The following is a 22,276-nucleotide window of genomic DNA, read 5'->3' as shown; positions in this document are numbered from 1 at the left end:
CCTCCCCCTCCCTCTCCCATCGCTCTCATTTATCCACCTCCACGACTCATTATCGGGGCAGTGATTAATTTGTACCACGCTACTCATTCTCTCACGCGTCGCATGAAATTGCGAAAAAGTCGCGTAACCGGTCGTAGAAAATTGCGACTCGAACGCGCGCGTCACGCTACGTAAGTGCGTGTGATTGCGTAGTGACATTTACGTCAACTACAATTAACGAATTAAAAGATTGCAATTGTATCTTTCTCTCATTTTGCCGACAATATTTCAATAAGTAGTCCAATTACGTATATAATCTTTGCTTCTTGATGTTTAGCTTGTTTCTTACTCAATAGACTAATTGAAAAATAGCCTATTGAGGCTAGGAAATAGAAGAAGAAAGTATATTTCTATCTAAAGTGTCTGTCGAATTTTTAATTGCAATTGTAATTTCTTGAATAAGAAATAATGCCGCACGCGACGAATCAGTCTTTCTACCGGAAAAAAAACGATTTTGCTGAAGGTATCTAAAAATTTATCTGGAGTAAAATACAGGTTTGAAATAATTTCGTTGGCCCACATCGAAATAATTATATATGTAGAAAGTTCGATGAGCAAATATATGCTAGCAATATATGCTAGCTTAAACGTCCTACATAATAATTCGGATAGTCCAACGAGATTATTTTCTAATCTGTGTCCACAACTAAATCTTTACTTCAGCAAAGCTGTTATGTGCGTGGGAAAGATTCTGAAAATTTTTGTCGCTGCGGGTATGCAGAAATCTATTTGAATCCCTCGCGATTTTTATTAACGTTGCCTTACCTTACCTTCAATTCTGAATTATAATGACTAAAACTAGCCGCGGTTTGACTTGACTGCCTTCGCAATTGCACTAACGCATACCGGCTGCGCGAACGCGGCAATAAATTTTTCTTTCTGCGGTTATAATTTAATCGAGCCGCGCTCTGACGGTTCTGCTCGGTCAGTAGAAGAGAAGAACCGCTTTCCTTCCGCAGACTTGGGGAAGCGGAAGAGGCCGATATTACAGTAATACCGGAAAGTTGATTAAAACAGTACCGGAGGGGTAATCAATTATTTGCATTTATATTAAATTAATGCATAAACTTCACGGATTTGGCGTCCTATGATATCAGACTGCTCTCTTTTTCCTTAAATAATCATCGTAATAAAAAGAAAGCTGAAATATGAAAAGCGATTATATTGTACGGGAAAATATTTGTCCCATTGTTAGTTTCTAATTTCTTTCGAAATCTCTCAAAGATCAAATATTAGCAGAATATCCACTCAATAAATCTTCAGGCTTCAAGAAACGTGTATGCTTGATTAAATTCGTTTACGCACGTAATAGATCATCTATTTTATGTAATTCTTTTTCTTAAAGCGAGCGGTGAAATTTTATGTAGTCTAAGGGAAAGTGGGGGAATTGCCGACACCAAAGAAAAAGTTAAATAAAGCTGCTAATTATTTATCAATAACACTTTTTATTCAAAAGTAGATATTCTAGTTATTTATCTTTAAACTATAATAATTAACATTTATAAATTATCTGTATAAACTGTAATTTTTAATAAAAACAAAATTGTCACCGTTCGGAATTACCTACCGTCATGCAAATTAACACCGAATTAGTTTGGTTTTTTATTGTTTAAAATTATAGTTTATATTAATATTATATGAATGTTAAATATTGTAGGTTAAAGTCAATTCTTTGAATAAAAAATTCTTCTATAATAAATAATAAATAATCAACGGCTGTATCTTACTTTTCCTTTAGGTATTCGCAAATACTTTATTCTCCTGTACGTTAAAATCACCGAAAATATGTAAATGGTTCATCTTGAACAGCATGTACGTTCTATGGTCGCGTGTTAAATGATAATAAACATATACATCGGATATATCACTGGATATAATGAGAAATGAGAAATTATCGCTACTCTAATATACCGCAATAGTATCGTTTATTTTGCGCCCACAATTTCTTCGCTCTCTCCTACAGTTAGTACAGCTTGATTTCAAAGTTTCGTCTCGTTTGAAAAGCTCGATAGAATACTCGATGCTTCGCTAGAAGGCTGAATGTAAATTAATAAGCCAGAAATGTCCCATGGCGAGCACACACATTTTTAGAGTGCTAGATTGCGACTTATCGGCGTTAGTCGATACGTGGCCTCCGGAACAGGCCGAACAGGTTGCGACAAACTCGAACGAGGCCAAAATCAGGCCTCGCGACTTTTAACGGCGATGAATTTTCAGAATCAATCGTCGATGATGCGGAACGCGATACTATTTATCAATACCCGATCTTTACTTAAAAGACGGTCACAGTCTAATTTGGATTTCAAATATCGTTTTTCAGGCAACGTCAAGACATCGTTACTGGCAGGAAGCAAGTTTAATGTCACATGGCACCTCGCCTATCCACACAGGGTAAGTTAAGTTTTTTACGAGTCCTTTTGAAATATTTCATTGCTATAGCAATGAGATCGAAATTTTTTTATCGATTTATAGCAATGTGAAAAGTGACATAGTGTCATTCATAATATAGGTGGAATTAATACTTTTTTAAAAATTTTTTATGTATTTATATCTTAGAATTTCCGTTTCAAAATACATTATTTTTATTTATTGCATTACTATTATTTCATATTACTTGTTCTGCATTTATTTATAAATTATGTTGTTCTGATACTAAGGGACGAATGTTGAATATCAATTTAAAACAGAATAGGCAAATGACATAATCGTATTACGTAAAATTAATATTCGGATACGTTAAGAATTTAACAAAAATAAATTTTAATAAAGATGTGTGAGTGGATCATCTCTAACACAATCTGTATAAAGTATTTTCGCTGTGTACGAGGCACGCACACACACACACACACACACACACACACACAGAAGAACCCGTTTCTGAATGGATTATCATCGCCTTACAAACATCGCTCGGCCCCGTGCCGCATGAAATGTCTCGCTCGTGGATTTCTCGCGGATTCATCTCGAGGGAGAAAGGAGAAACAAAACGTAACACGCCTGGTCACCATCGCCGTCGGCGTTAAATTCGCCGCGCGTTACACATCCGCACTTCCAGGCAGTTTCTGGCTGTTTAAAAGTCGTATCAGCGGTTACGTGAAGACGGGATAAAATCACGTACCGTGCGTTTTATTATTTCACATCGGGACCACTTTCTCCGTAGCGCCGACCACTTCCCGGACCGCTCCTCGGCCGATGCGGACGTAAAACGCGTCTGGCATAATGGAGCATTCTTCGTATACCGCACTTCGAGGTTTCTCTCTTTCTCTCTCTCTCTCTCTCTCTCCTTCTATCTCTCTTTTTATATCCCGATAATTAACCCTTTTACACAGCGCGCACATTACACAGTGGGTTATAATGACTGCCGTCCGTTTACAAGTAGTAGGCTTTCTAGGTAGCTAAAATTAAAGTTCGTACAACATAGAGCGATTAAAATCTAGATTTAAATCCGGATAAATTGAATTTAAATTACTCATCGATTGCAGCCTTGTTGAACGCATGATACCTATGATCGACTCGAAGGAGAAAGCTTTGCGATATGTACTTCGGAGAAAGCATTAACTGAGCGTGAGATTAACGAGGCGCCGTGTGTTATCAGAACTTTAGGAGAGATCGTAATCAATGGCCCTTGCTCTATTAAAATGAATCCTTGTCGGTCCCCATCAATTACGAGAGAGAAACAGATACTTTTTACGAGCTTTCGTGGAAGAACACTGTCGAAGAACGAAGCGTTGAGAATATTGCGGGGGACATTGTATATTATCAGAGAATTATACAGGATCGTAAAAGGTACACGGTTTCTTTTATTAACATTTGAGAAAGAAACCTTTACGAAAGCCCTTGCAGAAACTCTGAAATTGCAATGCGAAGAAATAGTTGGATTATATACTCGTATTAAAATTATATAATAGTATAATGGCGAAAAATAATTTAAAAACAAGTTAAAAGAAAAAGGGATACGAGCCAAACGTTTGACCTGTAAAAATTGATAGATAAGTAAAAGTTTTAGTAAAATAATTATGAAATTTAATAATGATTAAACTTTCACTTATCCATCAATTTTTACAGGTCAAATTTTTGGCTCGTAGCTCTTTTCCTTTTAACTTTTTTTCGATTATATATGTTATCAATTGTATTAGAAACCTTGCAGAATTATATGAAAATCTATTTATAGTGTATACAACAGGCAGAGTTAATAAGTGACCTTAATTTTATTTTCAAAGATCAAGGTATTAATATATATATATAAAAGTTGCTTGATTGATTTGACCTACGTACAAACTTGATTTTTATAAACTTGTCAACTAAGAGAGAAGCTTCTGTAAAAGTTTCTATGCATTTTACACAGTCATGACTACAAATCCATCAAATCTGATAGTTTACAAATCATTAAAACGTCACAGGTCAAAAGCAATAATTTATTTATCTTGTTTCTAACGAGCGTCACCGTTCTCACAGCTCAAGACAATGAGCAACCTTTATTTCACCTTTTTTCATTGCGTTCTCGTACGCGTCTGCAGTAGTAAAAGCGCATGGGTATTGTCAAATAATCATAACAACAGCAATAACAGCCTCCTCATTGTTCATTAACTGCACCGTCAGGCAAACGAGGAAAACGCTCGACCGACGTGTTCGTTGTGCACGACGATAATCGCTGCCGGTCGTTCGTATTCAACGTAACGATCACTCGGGCACTCGGACGCAGGACATTACGAATTTGTCCGCACGTGGTTCTACGAAAAGGAGAGGAGGTACCACGACGACAACGACGACGACAACGACGTGCCGAGCCGAAGAGGCTCCTCTTTTCTCTGCCTACACGCGCTCGTCGCTCAAGGTGACGCGCGCTGAATTATTCACGAGCGTGGTCTCCTCGCAGGCATGTAGATCTACGAGTGGGACGGAATAGAGGCGGTATAGGCAAGCAGTAGGCAAGAAGGCAGAGTGCGCAGCCTGGAGCGTCTCTAAGGCAGAACAGATCGGTATGCTAGGTACCGTAACTCGAACGTCGCCGATGACTCGATCGCTCGAGCACGAAGGCGTCGTCCCTTGCCTTCGGTTAACGTGCAAAACCCTCGATTCTCTTGCTCAGCGAAGCGTCGAGGCGAACGAAGGAAATGATACGTTCTCGAAACGATTTTCGTCCTTGCGGCACGATTATTGCGGGCGACATTTACATTTTCTCTTTGCAACTCTTAGATAAATGTAAGAGTAAAAGCGATCTATTATCGCATCTCTTTCGAAAATATTACATTATTCAGATCGTAATAAACATCATAACAGATATATAATAGAACAATGGACAATGTAAACCGTGGGAGAAAACTTATGTACTTATTCTACGGACATTTATTGTTTAAAAGAATAAAATTTATTAACAAAAATATCTTATTCTATAAATTAACCTTTAGAGGGCAGAGGGAGGGATTTTTTATTTTAAAAATCTTTTTCCTTTAATAAGATTTACGTTTTATGATTCGTTGTATCATCGCTACAAAATATAACATTGTAATGTTATTCATTTTAATGTTATTCTAGTGGCTTCCTTCATGGTATAAGAATATAATATTCCACTCTCGAAGTTTCAAACACAGTCGTTCAAAATACGGTCGCTATTTTTTGATCAATCAAAATGCTGTTCTAAATTGCATTTTAAAAAAAGAAAAAAGCAACATTGCTACTGGCTGTTGCTATGTATATTGTAGGTGCATTAGAAGATCGTTTTGAATGATTTAAAAATACACTGCGGACACGAATAACATTTTTTGAATTTTCATTTAGCCAAAGCAGGTAGAATTTTAGTTTTGTCTGTATATTTGTTATATATATTTTTACCAATACTGTATTTGAATTTAGTGTTAACTTTAAGATAAGCATTTGATTGTTCTATTAGTTTACCGCTAATATCGCGCAATCGAATACTTTGACTGTATTCCAAAATTTATTACCAGTACTGAAAATCTATAGTTTACGTTACGTGCATTAGATAGATTTTCAATATTGGCGATAAATTTTGAAACATAGCCTTTATATTCTTATACCACGTAGCTTCCCTGCAAAGATTAATCGGATAATTGGACTGTAATTTTTAAAACATTACACAGTAAACAAAATATTTAAATATTGTATTTTCTCTCTCTCTCTCTCTCTCTCTCTCTCTCTCTCATTTTTTTTTTTATTAATACGTCTAGATTTACAAAAAAATATATCAATAGCCACCGGTTAAAAATGCGGAGAAAGAGTCCCTTCTAATTTTGCAGAATCTCTCTTGTAGTATCATTCGCAGGAAGATTTCGCGAGGCAGAAAGATGAAAGGTAACACCCGCGATGAACATCCGCGCGCGGATTACGTTACGACAGAGGCAGGTTGAAATCTTGGCCGTCGGCGCGGCGTAGCGGCCCGCAGAATCCCCTCTCCGTTGCCGTGAAAATATCTGTGGCACGAGAAAAATTCGACAATAACAACCGTGCCTGCCGAGAGTGCAGGTGTGTTCGCCGTGCGAAGCGGTACCACGCAGCCGCGGCACTTCGTAGCGTCCCTTTCTCCTTCACGGCGACCTCTCGAAACTCGAAGCACCGCTGACGGCGGCCACCGGTTTTCGTTCATCGCGCGTCTTTTGCATCCACGCCAATGCACGTTGCATCATAGACGTCACATAAAAAATATTCAGAAGTTTAAATTTAGTTAAAATAATCAGCCAATATAATTTAAAAATTAAAAGAAAAAGGGCTACAAGCCAAAAATTTGACCTGTAAAAATATATAAAAGTCTTAATAAAATAATTATAAAATGTATGCTGGCTAACAACGACAAACGTTTCGATCACGATCGGATCATTATTTACAATGTTTACAAAATAGGTCTATATATATAAACGGTAAAAAACGTAACCTAAAGTCGATCGAAGATTAAATATGTAATTCGCATTTAATAACTATATATAATTGTTGGTATCGATAAATTCAGAAGGATCTTCGTCTTGTTAGTTGAACGGAACAGTAACATACAAAAAATACATACATTAGAATTTGTCAGAAAGGTAAAAACTTATACGGTCGATGGAAATGAAAATATACTTCGCAATGTCAAGACATCAAACTGTTGGTATCAGAAATCCTCGCTCATTAGAAAAATTGTACAGCAAAAAACATCGGTGTATGAGTATAAATTAGTGTCCAGAACGAAAAATAACGCATTACAGCTTTCATAATTGTAGTTAAGAATTCAGCCCAAAAAAAAATTTAATATGAATAAAGTACAATAGACAATGCGATGAGAGAAAGATCGATGTCTCTTATCTTCGACGTTATTAGACAAAAAAAAATTTTTTTTAATTTTTACGATATTACATCTCGTGAATACGTCCTGAAACAATTGCAAAAAACAAAACAAACAATTTGACTCAATAATGATTTTATGTGGCAAAATGAGTATACTTTGCTGCAATTTTAAGTCAATAACCTTTTAACAAATAAGTGGATCCGAATAAACTTTTGCAGGAATATTTATTATCGTTTCAATTACGTATGTGTATAAAATTTGATTTAATTCTATATAAGTTTTTAAAAAGAAATATGTTGGAAACAAGAAATTTAAGCAAGATGTAAATTCTAATCTCACTTTCAAAATCAACGTTAAAAAAATACATAAGAATCAGACAAAAATATCAATTGAACGAAAATATTGTCGATTAATATAATCGGAACAATGTCGAGGCTAAGGACAATCACATAGGTTGGTAAAGACTCGGTCCGATCACCACAATAGTGACTGTCGATTCCGAAAGAGGAATTACACGTTGCGCACCTCGATTAAGTTACAATAGCGTCTACGGCTATTAATCGCGTCGCGATAATTCTTACGTTTGCTGCTTCCTACGGACAACGAGACGGATGTTACTCAATGGCGTTTATGAACTTGCTTCGGCCTGCATACGAGCGCACCACGCGCTTTCCTAACGGTGCTCGGGACGCGACGATAAAGAATCTCACGGTGTCGCGACCGGTGGCGCATATCAATCGGTCGTCCGATCCGGATCCGACCCGCTCATTAGACCCGCTGTCGTTATGTCGTCGTTACTCCCGTGGACAGTGCGGACATTGGCGGTCCCCCCGGGGGGCGGGGGAGGGGAAGGGAGGGGAGGGAAGGAGGAGGGCTTGTGCCCTCCGCGAGTTAGTCGCGCGCTCTCAATTCGGGGCACGTTTCATAAACCGCCAAGTGGGTGTTGCAAGCGCGTGATTGCGAGGCGCGTTTACGAGTAAAACACAGTTAACAGAAATAACGTGACCGAGAAACATCCGCGTCGTTCGCGCATGCGAACATGATGCTCGTGATTTCATTTATCGTATACCGAGAATAATTTCTGATTGAAAATGGATGAATCGGAAGATTCTGATCATATAACATATCAATCAGAATTCTACGTGATTATCTCAACTAGAGATATAATAGATTCAATCACAAAATTCTCGTCCATTTTCACCCGGAACTCTAATTAATGCAGTCAGACTCTTTTTACCAATTATTGACATCCACGCGTGGCTATGGATGTATTTTTATCAAAATTCATATGTCATTTCATCAATAACATAATTTCCAATGTTTTTGTTATTATTTGTTAGCCATAGCTGACAATGGCCAGAATCCGTCAAAATAAATTGGGCATCTTGAATTGCACAACTAAATTAGGAATCTTGAACTAAAATATTTTTGAAAATATTAAATTGCTCAAGTATAATGAGATGGCTATTCGTATAATAATAATGTTATTAATTTAATATTAATATGATTTAATGTTAGGATTAATATTCATTGCTAACACGTCAATGAAAAATAGTAGAATAATAACATTAGTTGTGCCAGCAAACTCAAAGCAGAGAAATTTTTGATCCGTTATTGTTGATTTATTGAGGATAGCGTGGCCAATTGACGGCGACGGAACGAATTATCCGCGATGTTTTCTGCAACTCGACAAGTTATGGGGGGGGGGGGGGAAATCGAGAAATTGTACGACCGGAATCTGCTTGCATCAATTCCGTATTGGCTGGTATCGAAGCCGTTGTACTGTGTTGCCTTGTTCTGATGTGTCATTTATTGCGGAACTCAGGAGGAAAAAGCCATAAATTTAACGGAATGGCATGAATGGGCACAATAGAAATGGATGGATGGACAGACATTCAGTTCACGACTTGTGGAGCATATTCTTCATTTCCTAGATAGACGTGACAGACGCACGGATCTACTCCTCACAAAAATATAATCCTTCTGTTGATCCTCTGTTTTTAATGTTGACACATCGATATTATTAATAAATAATAAAATATATTAATTTTAATAATAAAAAATAAATAGACTTATAAATATATATAGGTTAGATTGTGAAATATATAAAAGATATATTTTTTCGTAAATATATCTTTTTAAATAAATCATTTTTTCTTTACTTTTCACGCACTCTTTTAGGGAGGATTTCGTCTTCAAATCTTAGACTTTTATGACAGACCTCTGATCGACTTGACGCCCATCACAAAAAACAGCGAGTTTGTCGAGGGCGATGCCACGTAAGTGCACGATAATACATCTTTCTTCTCGAACCTGATTACCTAATTAAGACTGATGTTTCCGATTTTCCAGAGCGCAGAGGTATCCAGTGCAGTTGCCGCAAGATTTCACCTGCACGGACTGCACCATCAGGTTGCTGCGGGAGGCCGAGGAATGGGGCTCCAGCTACAGATTTTGGTCGTGCGCTGACATCGATGTGAGTTTCTCGTGATTTCTCTTGGAAAATGCAGCTTTTAATGCCGATTAAACCCAGTGATTTAATTGATGAGAGAAACGATGACGGAAACTAGACTTATAAATATACAAAATTGAGTAGCATGATAACGCTATTCATGATCGCGATGTTAACACGTTTTACTCGCTTAAACAAAACAAAATAAAAAAATGATACAAAAAAGTTACATAAAAAAAAACGAAAATATATAATTGTTAATAAATTATTTTGAAATTGACACTTTTGTTTGAATTGACAATGTATTGACAATGTATTAAAAATTATATTAACGTATTTTTTCACAATTAGCAATATATTTAATTATTATAATTATTATAATGTATAATCATGTTATTACGGAATTTTTTAAACTTTTTTACTAATGTGTGTCTAATGGTTATATCAATCAGAATTCCGGTTATTTCAATTAGAATTTTAGTAGAGTTAACCAGAAAATTCTGATTCACCTATTTTCAATCAGAACTTCAATTAATCCAACCAGACATTTTTGTCCAAGTAGCAAGGTAACGACTTTTAATGACTTATTTAATGTCTTATTGATGTTAAAGACGTCATTAAAACGTTGTTAAGATGCTGCTTGACGTCATCTTGTTTGGGACAATTCACATCTAACGATGTCCCGCAAAATTCCTTCTCCTCCGTCTCCCCGAATTTCCACTCGGATGGTCTGTAAAATATGTAATTTTTCCGCCGACCAGATTCGCGATAGGGCGGCTTACAAAGAAAACTGTAGCGGTCACGGACGTCCCCTGGTAGGCAAATGCAGGTGCGACCGCCTCTACCACGGTCCGAAGTGCGAAATTAAGGAGGAGTGCGTGGACGACACGGACTGCGGTATTCTGGGCACGTGCGTCGACCATGGTGGCACGACCGTGCCTACCAAGCAGTGCTACTGTGACGCCGGATGGTTCGGTCCGGGTTGCGCGAAGAGTAAGTTTCCCTTCGAGAATTTCTCGCATAAGCTGCATACAACCGCTTCTGGAGCACTTGCCGAACCGACATTAGCGTCTCGCTGAGCTTGATGTCTAAACATCTAGACGTGATTGGAAAAAGAAAAGGAAAGATTCCAAGAATTTGATTTCACTAATACCAACAATATAAAAAATACATCATGAGTTTTTTTTTTTTACGTAATTTCTACGAAATAAACTTTGGGCTTATTTATTTCTTTTTATTTTTTATTCTTATGTTAAATTAAATAACTTTTTAAATAACTTGAAATTGCATTAAACATATTATAGTGATATTTTTATTAGTGATTTATAATAAAATACATTTTAATATATATATAGAATTTTTAAATATTTATAAAATTATATATTAATTGCCTTGAAAAAATTACTTTTTTCAATCGTTTTTCTTTTTTAATTTTTCGTGTATTAAACTTCTGATTTATTAATTGCATTTTAGATGTAGCGAATAACATATTAAAAATTAGCAAATTCACATTACAAATATTATTATCATATTCTTTAATATATGTGAAAAATTGTTCAACATATTTACATTTGTTGTGAGATTTTACTCTATCCATTTCGATTACGTTGTATTAGCTAAACTGATGATCCTTTACTTTTTTAATGAATCCATAGAAACAGAAGCGATTTAATCATTTAATAGTAGTGCGAGCGAGCACTGGCATCCATCAAACGAAAAAAAAGTGATTAAGAAGATCTCAGACCGTAGCGAACGTTGTCTCAATGAGTTTGCGGTGAAACCGTCCGTGACAATCGTTCTTACTCTATCAATAATTCCACTTTCAGGATCACCGGTGAGAAGCATCGACTTAAACTCGGATGTGTATTCGATGAAGCGATTCTCCGACGACATGATATTCTACTGGCGGATATTGAAGGAGAGCAAGGAACTGGAAGGCATTCTTGTAGCCAACTCCACAACGTGGATTGGTATCGGATGGAGACCTAGCGATCTCGGTCCAAGTTGCCGATCTTTCCCTATGATTAAGGATATATTCCCTGAACCACTTCCACAGCCGGAGCCGAAATCGGAACCCGTCGACAAATCAACGCCCAAATCGGAACCAGAACCCATATCGGAACCGGAACCCGGCGTGGAAGGCGAGAAATCGATAGCGAAGAGACGATCGGCGAAGGCAGATGCTGCGAGTTTCGGAGTAACATCACCACCGGATGTTGATGTCACTGTACAGACCAGCGTGACCTATCAAGTTAGCACAAAACAAGGTAGATTTATCGTATTAAATCACGTCATTATTTCCCGGAAAGAAAGTATTTGTCGATATTGCAAAATGTTTATGTGGTAGAGTATCTCAGGAAGTTGCAATAGATTTCGCGACAACTGTCTTCACATTTTTTGAAATTCATGTCACTTCTTGCAACATGCAATATTCTTGTACGTTTACGAAATAAACATCTACGCGTTCCTGCAGGAAGAGAAAATAGTCTGGCAACATATAATACGTGATATGCATTTGTTAGTGTTCTTACTCGATTTTTTTTCTACTATGTCGAGCACAGGCGACACAATCATTAACACGCTATCAGTAGTTAGTTAGAATTCTGACGTATTATACATGATTCGTTCAGAGGTCAAGGAATTCGTAATTACATAATTGACGGTTGTGAAAAATGACAATGCAAACAAAAGTAATCCATTTCAGAATAATAATACACTATGTAAAACAAGAGTCGGAGAATATGTACATCACACAAATGTGAAAAATGCACACGCATTATTTTTTATTTTCAAACTGCAAATTCTATGAAAGTTAAAGACAGAATTATTTCTTCGTATTTATTATAATAAGACGTAAATTATTTTAGAAAATTTTAGTTAGTTTCCAAATTTTAAGAGAATAAAGAAGATAATGATTCATAACGTAATCTTTGCAATATTTTTGATTGAAAATTAATCTTTTTTTAGGTCGCAAAAGGAGATCTCCAAAATCATCCGCAGCCTCTGCGCTTGGTATGTATGTATTAGATATTTATGTCCAGAACAGCCCCGATGAGTCGCTCGCTTGCCCAGGAATTTAATAGCGATATGTAGATTTACCCGAGAAATCCCTGTAGTCGGTGTAACAATAACCTCCTTTCGAGACACGACGCACGAGGTGATGGCCCCAGTAAGTAGATAGTTCGCACGACGTACGATGCTTTGTTGCACAGGGAAACAGGTCGGCGAGTCCAGCGATGTTATCGAGCAGGAAACCACCTCTGAGCCAGAACCAAAATCCGAGCCTGAACCCAGCTCCGAGCCAGAGCCGAAATCCGAGCCTGAACCCAGCTCTGAGCCAGAACCAAAATCCGAGCCTGAACCTAGCTCTGAACCGGAACCAAAATCCGAACCGGAACCAAAATCCGAGCCTGAACCTAGCTCCGAGCCTGAACCTAGCACCGAGCCGGAACCAAAGTCCGAACCAGAACCTAGCTCCGAGCCAGAGCCGAAATCTGAACCAGAACCTATCTCTGAGCCAGAACCGAAATCCGAACCGGAACCGAAATCCGAACCGGAGCCAAAATCCGAACCGGAGCCTAAATCCGAGCCGGAGCCAAAATCCGAACCGGAGCCAAAATCCGAGCCAGAACCCAGTTCTGAGCCAGAACCGAAATCCGAACCGGAGCCTAATTCTGTGCCGGAACCAAAGTCTGAACCGGAACCCAAATCTGAACCAGAACCCAGCTCGGAACCGGAGCCAAGTGTGGGTCCAAAGTCGGGAGCGACGAAAGGTAACGAGGACCGATTTAACGCTTATTTCGCACATTATCGCCATGCTACACTCTCATATCATTAACTCCTAAGCTATCAAAGATTTTTCGCTTTCTAACTTTTAGTTATTTAATTTTTGTTTTTGACATTGTAACGAAAAAGAAATACAGGTTGTAATAATTCCGATACGTATATGTATATTCTACACAAGTACATTATGTTAATGAAAGCAAATTCAATGATAAATATAAAATCTCTCGTAGTCGTAAAACATATCTCAACGATAATCAGTAGGGTGTACGTACATTGCTCATATTCCTTTCGATATTCGCAACTTTCACGATGACCGTGTGGTAAAAGTTTGCACGAGTGGAAACGTGAGGACTGTAACAGCAAATATTTACCGTGAAAGCGTATTTAGCGTGCTGATAAGACGTGAGAGTAATCTATTCCGTCCGCCACTTCCGTCACCGGATACCGAAGCTGAATGTAAAATGTTAATGCAACTATCCTAATTCCGCATAAATTCCTATTGACTTAATTTTGCCAATTTAATTTTGCCAACTTAATTTTCACTGCGTCTCTGCACGCAGCAGCAAAAAGTAGACAACTGTATGCAGAGATAATGTCGATAACGCTTAACGCTTCACGTTCTCGTCGCTGTACACTGCTCACCATGAGAATTTTATATTTTCCTTGTAAATATCAATAACTTCCGAGTTGCAGCATGCATTACTTTGACACGAAATTTGCACGTGTCTCGATCTCTATCCGTCACGATTTTTCTTACGACACCATTTAACTCCCGCCTTATCATAACATCGACTCATCTCACTCCAGACCAAGAATCAATATGTCGGGACTGAAATGCACCAACGAGAAAACAGAAGTTTTTAAAAAAACTTAAAGTGTGTACAAAAAATATTTTAATTGAAGATGTATCAGATGTTATATAGTCTTTGCAAAAAGTGAATGAGATTGAAAATTTATACTTTCAGTACAATAACGAATACTATATATATATATATATATGAACAGTTCAATAAGATCAATATTTATGTTTAACAATTTTATAGTTTAAATGAGAACTTTTTCATTTTATCCTAATTTTTTTTTAAATCTGTCTATTTCTTATTGAAATAATTTTTTATTCAGAGCCTAAAAAACCATCGCCAAACATTTTATATTACTTTTAAATACAATATTAAAAGATTCGTAATTCTTTCATAATTTCTTCATTTTGTTAAAAAATATTTGATGATACATTCTTAATAAAAAAGCTGTACGAATAATAGAGGAAATACAGCTTTAAATTCTCAAAAAATTTGAAAAAAAAAAGCCACAAGATGCATATATCTGTAAGATCTTAATTTCTCTTTAGGCAAATACGAGTCATAAAGTTACAAAAAATTCAATTTGCAAAAAAAATATATCGGACGCATTTCATAATTAGTTCACCGTTCAGTTTCATCATAGGCATTCTACATGATAATTTTACGGCGAATTTTCGCAATGTTCGGATCTTTGTGCTAACTAAATTTATTCGCACACACGAAGCATCGTTGCCGGCGTCAGGACACAAGTACACGCCCAAGCACGATTTCAACCCCATGGACTGCACGGACATTATAATCGGCACGGCGCGAGGGACGAGTTACAGAATCGGCGATTATTACACGAGGGACAGGTCGACGCCGCGCAAGGATGCGTACTGGGACGAGAATGGGAGGGACAGCCTGACGGCCGCGTTCGGCTACGAACGGGACGGCGTCACGACGATACTCTTCCGCAGGAAGTTGGCCGCGAACGAACCGACCGATCACGAGATCCGCGATGGCAATATGCAGGTGATTTGGGCGAAAGGTCAAGAGCCGGGCAAGTATATACACCAGCCGGCTAGCGGGATCGAAAAGGCCAAGGTCGGCGTTAAAGACTTCTACAAGGTGGACGAGCTCAAATATCACGGCCATGGAATGCAGAGAGGCGCGGTCACTATGAATTTCTTCGGTGAGATCATCTGTTCAGCATCCGCCGCGCGCGTTTATCCAGAGATTATTGATCGCTCGCGTGGCGGTTAAAATCGTAGATTGTATTGCGAATGTTGATTCAATGCTTCCCAAAAGCTTTTCGCTTTTAAATATATTTGTTCAGTCTTTCTGAATCATTATTAATCATTTTTATTATGCAGAAAAGATGTTTCGCTAACTCTTAAGACGTTCTTTATTTTTATACGACGCGTCCATTAAATATTTGGATATGATATTTAATATTTCGAATGGTTCAGATGAAGTTAAAAGGCCGGAATTCGCTGGCGGTGTAGTGTCGCAAGACGGTATTTGCGGTGGCCAGTGGCGTTATCCAAGGAATTGTTCGCCGGAAAATGACACTTGTGAATATGCCGTACAATGGACATACAAGGATAAAACGGTAAATATTCTCATATTTCCTTGGCGTATCCTTTTGCGTAGATAAAACCGCTCTGATGAAACTGGTATTATGGAAACCTTTTTCCGTAGGATCTGATAACATTCGTAATCTCCACGACAAATACCAATACGTGGACCGGTGTTGGATTTTCTGATGACAATAACATGGTAAGACTTTGTCAAATAAAGAGACAAGACTTTGTTTTTTCTCTCGATAATTCATTTAACGAATTTATGTATATAAAAATTATTAAGTTAATAGTATTAAGTTGTTAAGTTTATATAGTATATCTATTTAACATTCTTCTTATATTTAAAGATAGAGCAAACCTCACATTTAATCAATAGAAAAGTTTTACTTGGCTTTTTAGTGAATTTTTGAGATGTTTGTATGCTCCGTTTTGATGTCCGATGTTTTTTTCAACTAAATCACGAAATCTAAGATTTGATAGCTAAGAAAAAGAGTCATTACTTAAATAAACTGTTTCTCAGGCCGTTTCTCCATGAAAAGAAATGTGTCGCGTAAAGAGAAGGAAGCTTATGAAATTTTTAGGTAGTATTGTATTTTTTTTCTAGTCGCAAACCGATGCCATATTGGGCTGGGTCGATAAGACAAACGGTCGGGCTTTCGTGATGGACACCTGGATCAGTGGCTACACCGCGCCGTTGCTGGATCCATCGCAAGACGTATACAACATCAGCGGCCGCATCGAGAATGGCGTAACCACCCTCCAATTCTCGAGAAAACGCGTAACAAAAGACGACAAGGATTTCTCGTTTACGGATGATCACTGTTTGTATATGATGTTCCCGGTGAAGGGAGGCATATTTAATCCGATCAATAAGAAGATTCGAAAGCACGACGTGAAACCGGTCGTTTCTTCAGACAGAATATGTATCAAGTCTTGCGGCCAGGAAGGTAAATACCGATTACTGTATTTTTGTTGTTTGCTAAAGTTGTCCGACACAACTATTGAAGCATAATATAATTGTTAAAAAGACATTAATTTAATATATTATTATATTAAATTTAATTATATTAGAAAATTTTTCTTATCCAATTGTTATTAAAATGTGGTTGTTACTTAATTAATCTTTTTTCGTTAAAACATTATTTCTTATGATTATTAATGTATACGATTAATGCTAATTTATTATGTTTCAAAATATACCTCCGATTATATATATTAAGAAAAATCATTCAACTGTCCACTTAGAAATTGAAGAGCAAAGCACGTATCCACCGCCAAGGTTCTATTACGATGTTGAAGTCAAGCTCGTCAGCTTGGGTGACGGATTTATGATTCCCGAATCCGATAGTCCTGATTTCGAATTAATCTCGAACAAGATATCGGAGAACTTCGGACCGGTCTTCAAGATGCTTCCGGGTTACTATAACGTCTATCTCAATGAGTTACGAAAGTAAGATAGCAAAAAGGAAGCAGTAGCAAGAAACAAGTTTGATAAGTACTACTCCTTTCCGTTCTTGTTGCAGAGATAACGAACGGGGAGTGATCGCGCGCATGAACCTGATCATCGACAGGGCCGAGATCAAGGGTAGATCGTTAAAACCCGCGGACACCGGTTTAGAAGCAGAAAAAGCGTTGCGCGAGGCAGTCGTGACCGGTCAAGTCGGTATACTCGGCGTCGATCCGCAGTACTTAGTAGTAAGAACACCCAGAGGTAAGCATTGAGGTTCTGAAGCCTAGTTTCATAACTCATGGTTAATTCTTAATCAAAGTTTAATTTATTCCAAGTAGCATAGTAGCGCCTATAAAGCGCTAATTAAAAAAGCGCTTATATACACTTTTTAGTGTTTTTTTTAACGTTTTAGGCACTACTTGGGATTTCTTATCTCTAAAATTGGAAAGAAATGAGAAATGAGTTGAACCTCGGTTAAGAATTAACTATGAATTATAAATTAATCCTAAATATCATATACTAATTCTAACAAAAAAACTCTCTTCTCCTTTGATAAATTTTCTATCCTAAACGAAATTAGATGATTTCTCATTTTTTTTTTTTTAAGAAATAAGGATTCAGATTTTTCCAGATATCACAACAGTAATCGTCTTAAAATTTCAAGAACTATATGATTCAATTATATAGCTTCAAATAGCATTTTTTAAGTGCTAATATTACGAGGAAATGGAGATTTGTTCACATTATTTAAGATACTCATCATCCCCATTGATCTATCGTTACTTCACAAGATAAAAATATGTATTATACTTATTTTCAGTAAACGACATACAGACGGAAGATGAAAATGATCGGCCGCCCTCCGCGACGGACTTGTTCCTGGGTGCGACAAAGTTTTATATCGTCGTTGGTTGTGTAGCAGCGTTGCTAGCTCTCGCTCTGCTCCAAGCCAGTTGTACTATTTACAAGAGCTCAAGGAAACGAGCGACTAAGGTATGTTTTGTGTGCATTAGAAACTTTTTGTTCTTTTTCACGTATTTGTTTTCTCTCCACTTTTTCTCGCATTCCCAGATCTTCCCCCTAAGTGTTGTGTTCTGTTTCTTCTCTAACGAAATCTTGTGGTGATCCCTAACGTGTTCCAAGAAAGATGTACGCTATCAGAATTCTATCTCAAAGAAAAATAGCCTTTAAGCATCATTTTGATGGAACTCTCTCTTGCACTTATCGTAGTAGTATTAACTAAATAACTGTAATATCGTAACAAATGTAATTAAAATAACTCAATGCTAAAAAAATTCTAATCGTAGAATTGTAAAAGAAAAATCATAGTATATTTAGAGGACACCAGGTTTCTCTTTTCTTCTCTTACTTCGCGAAAGCAGCCTGAAAGATCAGATTGCCGATTCGCGTCTTCTTGGGACATTCTGTAGTGTAAAAACTACGCTTTCATCCCCTAATGAACCCGACATCTTTTGCTTCGCTTGTGTTGCATGACTCGCGCTTGCCGCGACCAAAAAAGAGGGTGTACACGCTGCCTCTGGCTTCCTCCGATGCGCCCAACCCGATTCATCGTACGAACGCGACACGGTACCATCGACAACAAAACGGCGATCATCACCATCACAACAACAACAACAACAATACCAACCATCACCATCACCATCATCATCAACATCAGTTTCGGCATCACTACGCTTCGTCTGAATTGCATCGAGTTAATCCAAGCTGGTAGAGCTTCTCGTCGAATATAATCGGTGCGCAATGTCACACTCATCCCTATGTTCTTTCGCTCTAACCCAAGTATTTGACTAACTCGCTGTTACCTGGTTCTTTCTAACTCTTCGTAATCGCACATTTTTTTGCGCCTTTCCATCAAACTCTTCCCGTTTGATTTTTTTCCACTAATATAGGGTGATTAAATTGACTTGGATATTTTTTAAATATATGCGTCGACAGATCATCGTGGACAAATATTTTTTTGTTGTGCCAATTGACAAACAAATATGTGTGAAATACATAAGATTATAATTTCTGATAGAGAAATGACGAGGGTATGATTAAAAAAATAATAAAGTTTTGGTAAAATTATCTACACACATATTTCATATTCTAAGCACATCTTTTTGCGCAGGAACGTTTGATTGCCAGTAATGCCTGGAAAGATTACGCTTCCGGTGCGAACACAAACTTCGCGTTTGAGGCGTTCGAAACGGAAGAGAAGGCGCCGCCGCCCCCGATTTCTAGCCTGCCGAGAACTAGGGAGATGACCGGCAACGGCATAACTGGCATGAATGGTACCGACGCAGTCGAAGGGCCCAACAGGATGGTCGGACCCAGGGCGACTTACAGTCTTCCACGTGCGCCCGGTGCCAGACACTCGGCGCCTATCCAGCATGGTTATTATACGCAAGATCGCAGGGATCATTACGGACGACCCAAGAGCATGCACAATCCAGGCATAGCAACCCAAGCGAATCAACCAGACTTCTACTTCATGCCCAGCCAGCGGAAGTACAGCGGCGAGGTTGTGCGCGTTTATGTGGATTACAACAACCAGCCGAAGTAATCAAGAGAAAGTTCAGATCAAAAATCGCGAGAAAACGATTTACTCGCTTCACCGAAGCGATCTGTACATATCCGAGTTGTAGTGACAGAGGTCGCGAAGAAAGGACTACGCAACCCCTGTGCGGTGCTATTTTATCTGTTTCTTTTTTCTCTTTTCCCGTGATTTCTCTCCCTCGAAGATCCATCTGAATCGAGTCGCTGGATTTAAGAAACGGGGAGAGAAATTGACCCGTAGGAAGCATAGAAGTGGCGCTTACGACCAAAGAAGATATCCATAGGGCCTGCGCCCTGTAATTCTGTATAGAGCGCATGAACTCTCGTCAAACTTTTGTGCTTTTGCGGTGGAAAAACTGTATAATTATATAAGTAAATTTCATGTAGTAGCCGAAAATTTGATAGTCCGAACTGTCCGAGGATCCTTGGGTCCAAAATTAAAAGAATCTTACGATTTAGCAGTAAGTATTCGAAGATTCAAGAAAGATCCAAGGGCCATATAGCTTAACATGAAGAAAATAAGACTTGAAAGACCCACGGATCCAAGAAGAACAGGATTCAATAATTCTGAAATTCGAAAATTCAAAGATCGATAAAAAAACATGTACCTAAGTTTATCTCGCTCGATGCGTTTGTTTATATCGTGTAATAGAATACCGACACGCTCAATGGGATGCATTTACATCATCTACTTTAAAGAGCAAGCGAGAACGCGCGTTTGAGCAATAAAACATTTGTACATTTTTAAACAAAAAATGACGCGTCCTGAATTTCTTTAATGGATTACCTTCTTTAAAATCCTATTTCCATACTATTTTACTTATGTAGCTGATCTATCAGTTTTCAGAGAAGCGGTTATAATAATAAAAATAAACGCAAAATACCCGCGAAACGGTTGCTAATAATCGTTATGGATAAAAATTGTAATGCCTATGACAATGACGACATTGTGGATATAGAGAATCGTGTTGGTACGGATTATAAATTATTACAATAGAATGATAAAATTAACGATATAATACTTGTAATAATTATAATAACGATAGATGTAGCAGCAGTAGTAACGATGGCAATAATATTACAATATTAATTACATTAATGTCATTAACAACGGCGTCGCGTGCAGCCAGACTTCCGGGATACTTTCACGAGCGATGGAATATAAGGCGACGCCAAAGATAAACTTTCTCTCTTCTTTTGTTTTCTTTCCCTCCCCCCTCTCTCTCTCTCTTTCTCTCTCTCAATCTCTCTCAATCTCTCTTTCTCTCTTGCGAAAAGTACGCGAGCATATATCCGGAAGTCAATTGTGGCACGCACTGCCAGCGTTCCTATTATTACATAACTAGCATCGAGCACATATGTTCGGCTCTACCATAAAGTTTTTTTTCTTCGGTCACACGTGCGAAGTTTGAGAAACGAGTTCTACGCAAATCTAATATGTGGCATATCCACGAACGCGAATACAAACGCCGCCCGGGACAATAGAGCGATGTATGTGACAAGTAAACGCGTGACTGAACCATGGTGCTTGTTAGAATGCACCTCGAAGCGTTTTGTAAGAAATTATATGTAATCATCGCGCGTGTATTCCCGTTCGGTGGATATTTTATTTCTGCATTTTATCTCTGCTTTTTTTCAATCTATCGGTCTGTTTATTTGTTAGCTTGTCGCATACATGCATTATTTCTCTCTCTCTCTCTCTCTCTCTCTCTCTCCTCCACCCTCTCTCTCTGTTTCTTATTCTCTCTTTCTCGTACATACATAACATACGCACATACACACACACGCACACATACCTTCCATTCTCTGGCACGCACTCGTGTCATCATCGGCACTTGTACATAACTCGACACATCTCTTGGTTAAAGCAGTGTAATTAAAGAATACGAACAGGCGAATATCTGATAAATCGGAGTGAACACCCCCGTAATAAGGCTTAATTTAATTTGTTAGTAACTTGTGTGATCTTGCTCTGTACGCGTCTGCTGCACACGCCTGTTTTCACACAGATGCGCACTATAAATGGCCCACTCAAGCTCGCTGCTGTCCATTTTGCAGTGTTTGTTCCACATTTATGACGACACATCTTTCTCTCTCTCTCATTCAAAAGCCGTGTTCCGTTGTCTTTACAGATTTCCATTACAGCTTTCTACACATGACGACCCCGTTCTCCAACTTGTATCGTTCTAATTTATTTACTTGCTGTTTCACTTCCTCTGCCTGACATCGGATTCCTTGTTAGGTGTCGGTTTGCTATAAATTTAATGAAAACAGAATATCAGACGAAGTAATAACTACGAGAATATATAAAGAATAAACATATATAAAGCATAAGAATATATAAAA

The 22,276-nt window shown here is 37.9% G+C and overlaps 2 protein-coding genes across 5 annotated transcripts in view; one reads left to right on the top strand and one right to left on the bottom strand.

The window, feature by feature from the left end:
- The window catches only part of LOC108748043, a 34,593-nt gene extending 13,115 nt beyond the window's left edge, over positions 1 to 21,478 (top strand). Inside the window, exons 3-18 of one of the 2 annotated variants that reach the window (XM_018486002.1) lie at positions 2,360 to 2,430; positions 9,500 to 9,597; positions 9,671 to 9,794; positions 10,532 to 10,763; positions 11,597 to 12,037; positions 12,738 to 12,782; positions 12,983 to 13,543; positions 15,081 to 15,530; positions 15,808 to 15,950; positions 16,040 to 16,117; positions 16,526 to 16,868; positions 17,167 to 17,371; positions 17,445 to 17,632; positions 18,192 to 18,364; positions 18,891 to 19,125; positions 19,503 to 19,578. In XM_018486002.1, the coding sequence (XP_018341504.1) occupies positions 2,360 to 2,430; positions 9,500 to 9,597; positions 9,671 to 9,794; positions 10,532 to 10,763; positions 11,597 to 12,037; positions 12,738 to 12,782; positions 12,983 to 13,543; positions 15,081 to 15,530; positions 15,808 to 15,950; positions 16,040 to 16,117; positions 16,526 to 16,868; positions 17,167 to 17,371; positions 17,445 to 17,632; positions 18,192 to 18,364; positions 18,891 to 19,103 (3,365 nt within the window). In that variant the 3' untranslated portion in view covers positions 19,104 to 19,125; positions 19,503 to 19,578. Of the gene's footprint in view, positions 1 to 2,359; positions 2,431 to 9,499; positions 9,598 to 9,670; positions 9,795 to 10,531; positions 10,764 to 11,596; positions 12,038 to 12,737; positions 12,783 to 12,982; positions 13,544 to 15,080; positions 15,531 to 15,807; positions 15,951 to 16,039; positions 16,118 to 16,525; positions 16,869 to 17,166; positions 17,372 to 17,444; positions 17,633 to 18,191; positions 18,365 to 18,890; positions 19,126 to 19,502 lie in introns of both variants that reach the window. The other variant, XM_018486001.1, reaches the window with a different exon arrangement.
- An 89-nt stretch (positions 21,479 to 21,567) lies between these two features.
- LOC108748044 (basigin) overlaps positions 21,568 to 22,276 on the bottom strand; it is a 19,350-nt gene continuing 18,641 nt past the window's right edge. For 2 of the 3 annotated variants that reach the window (XM_018486005.1, XM_018486004.1), the window contains exon 6: positions 21,568 to 22,183. In XM_018486005.1, coding sequence (XP_018341507.1) covers positions 22,138 to 22,183 — 46 coding nt within the window. In that variant the 3' untranslated portion in view covers positions 21,568 to 22,137. The remainder of the gene's footprint in view (positions 22,184 to 22,276) is intronic. The other variant, XR_001939286.1, reaches the window with a different exon arrangement.

The sequence above is a fragment of the Trachymyrmex septentrionalis genome, unplaced genomic scaffold, assembly GCF_001594115.1.
Source record: "Trachymyrmex septentrionalis isolate Tsep2-gDNA-1 unplaced genomic scaffold, Tsep1.0 scaffold21, whole genome shotgun sequence".
In the NCBI taxonomy this organism is placed as follows: Eukaryota; Metazoa; Arthropoda; class Insecta; order Hymenoptera; family Formicidae; genus Trachymyrmex; species Trachymyrmex septentrionalis.
This window is presented reverse-complemented; position numbering and strand designations above follow the sequence as displayed.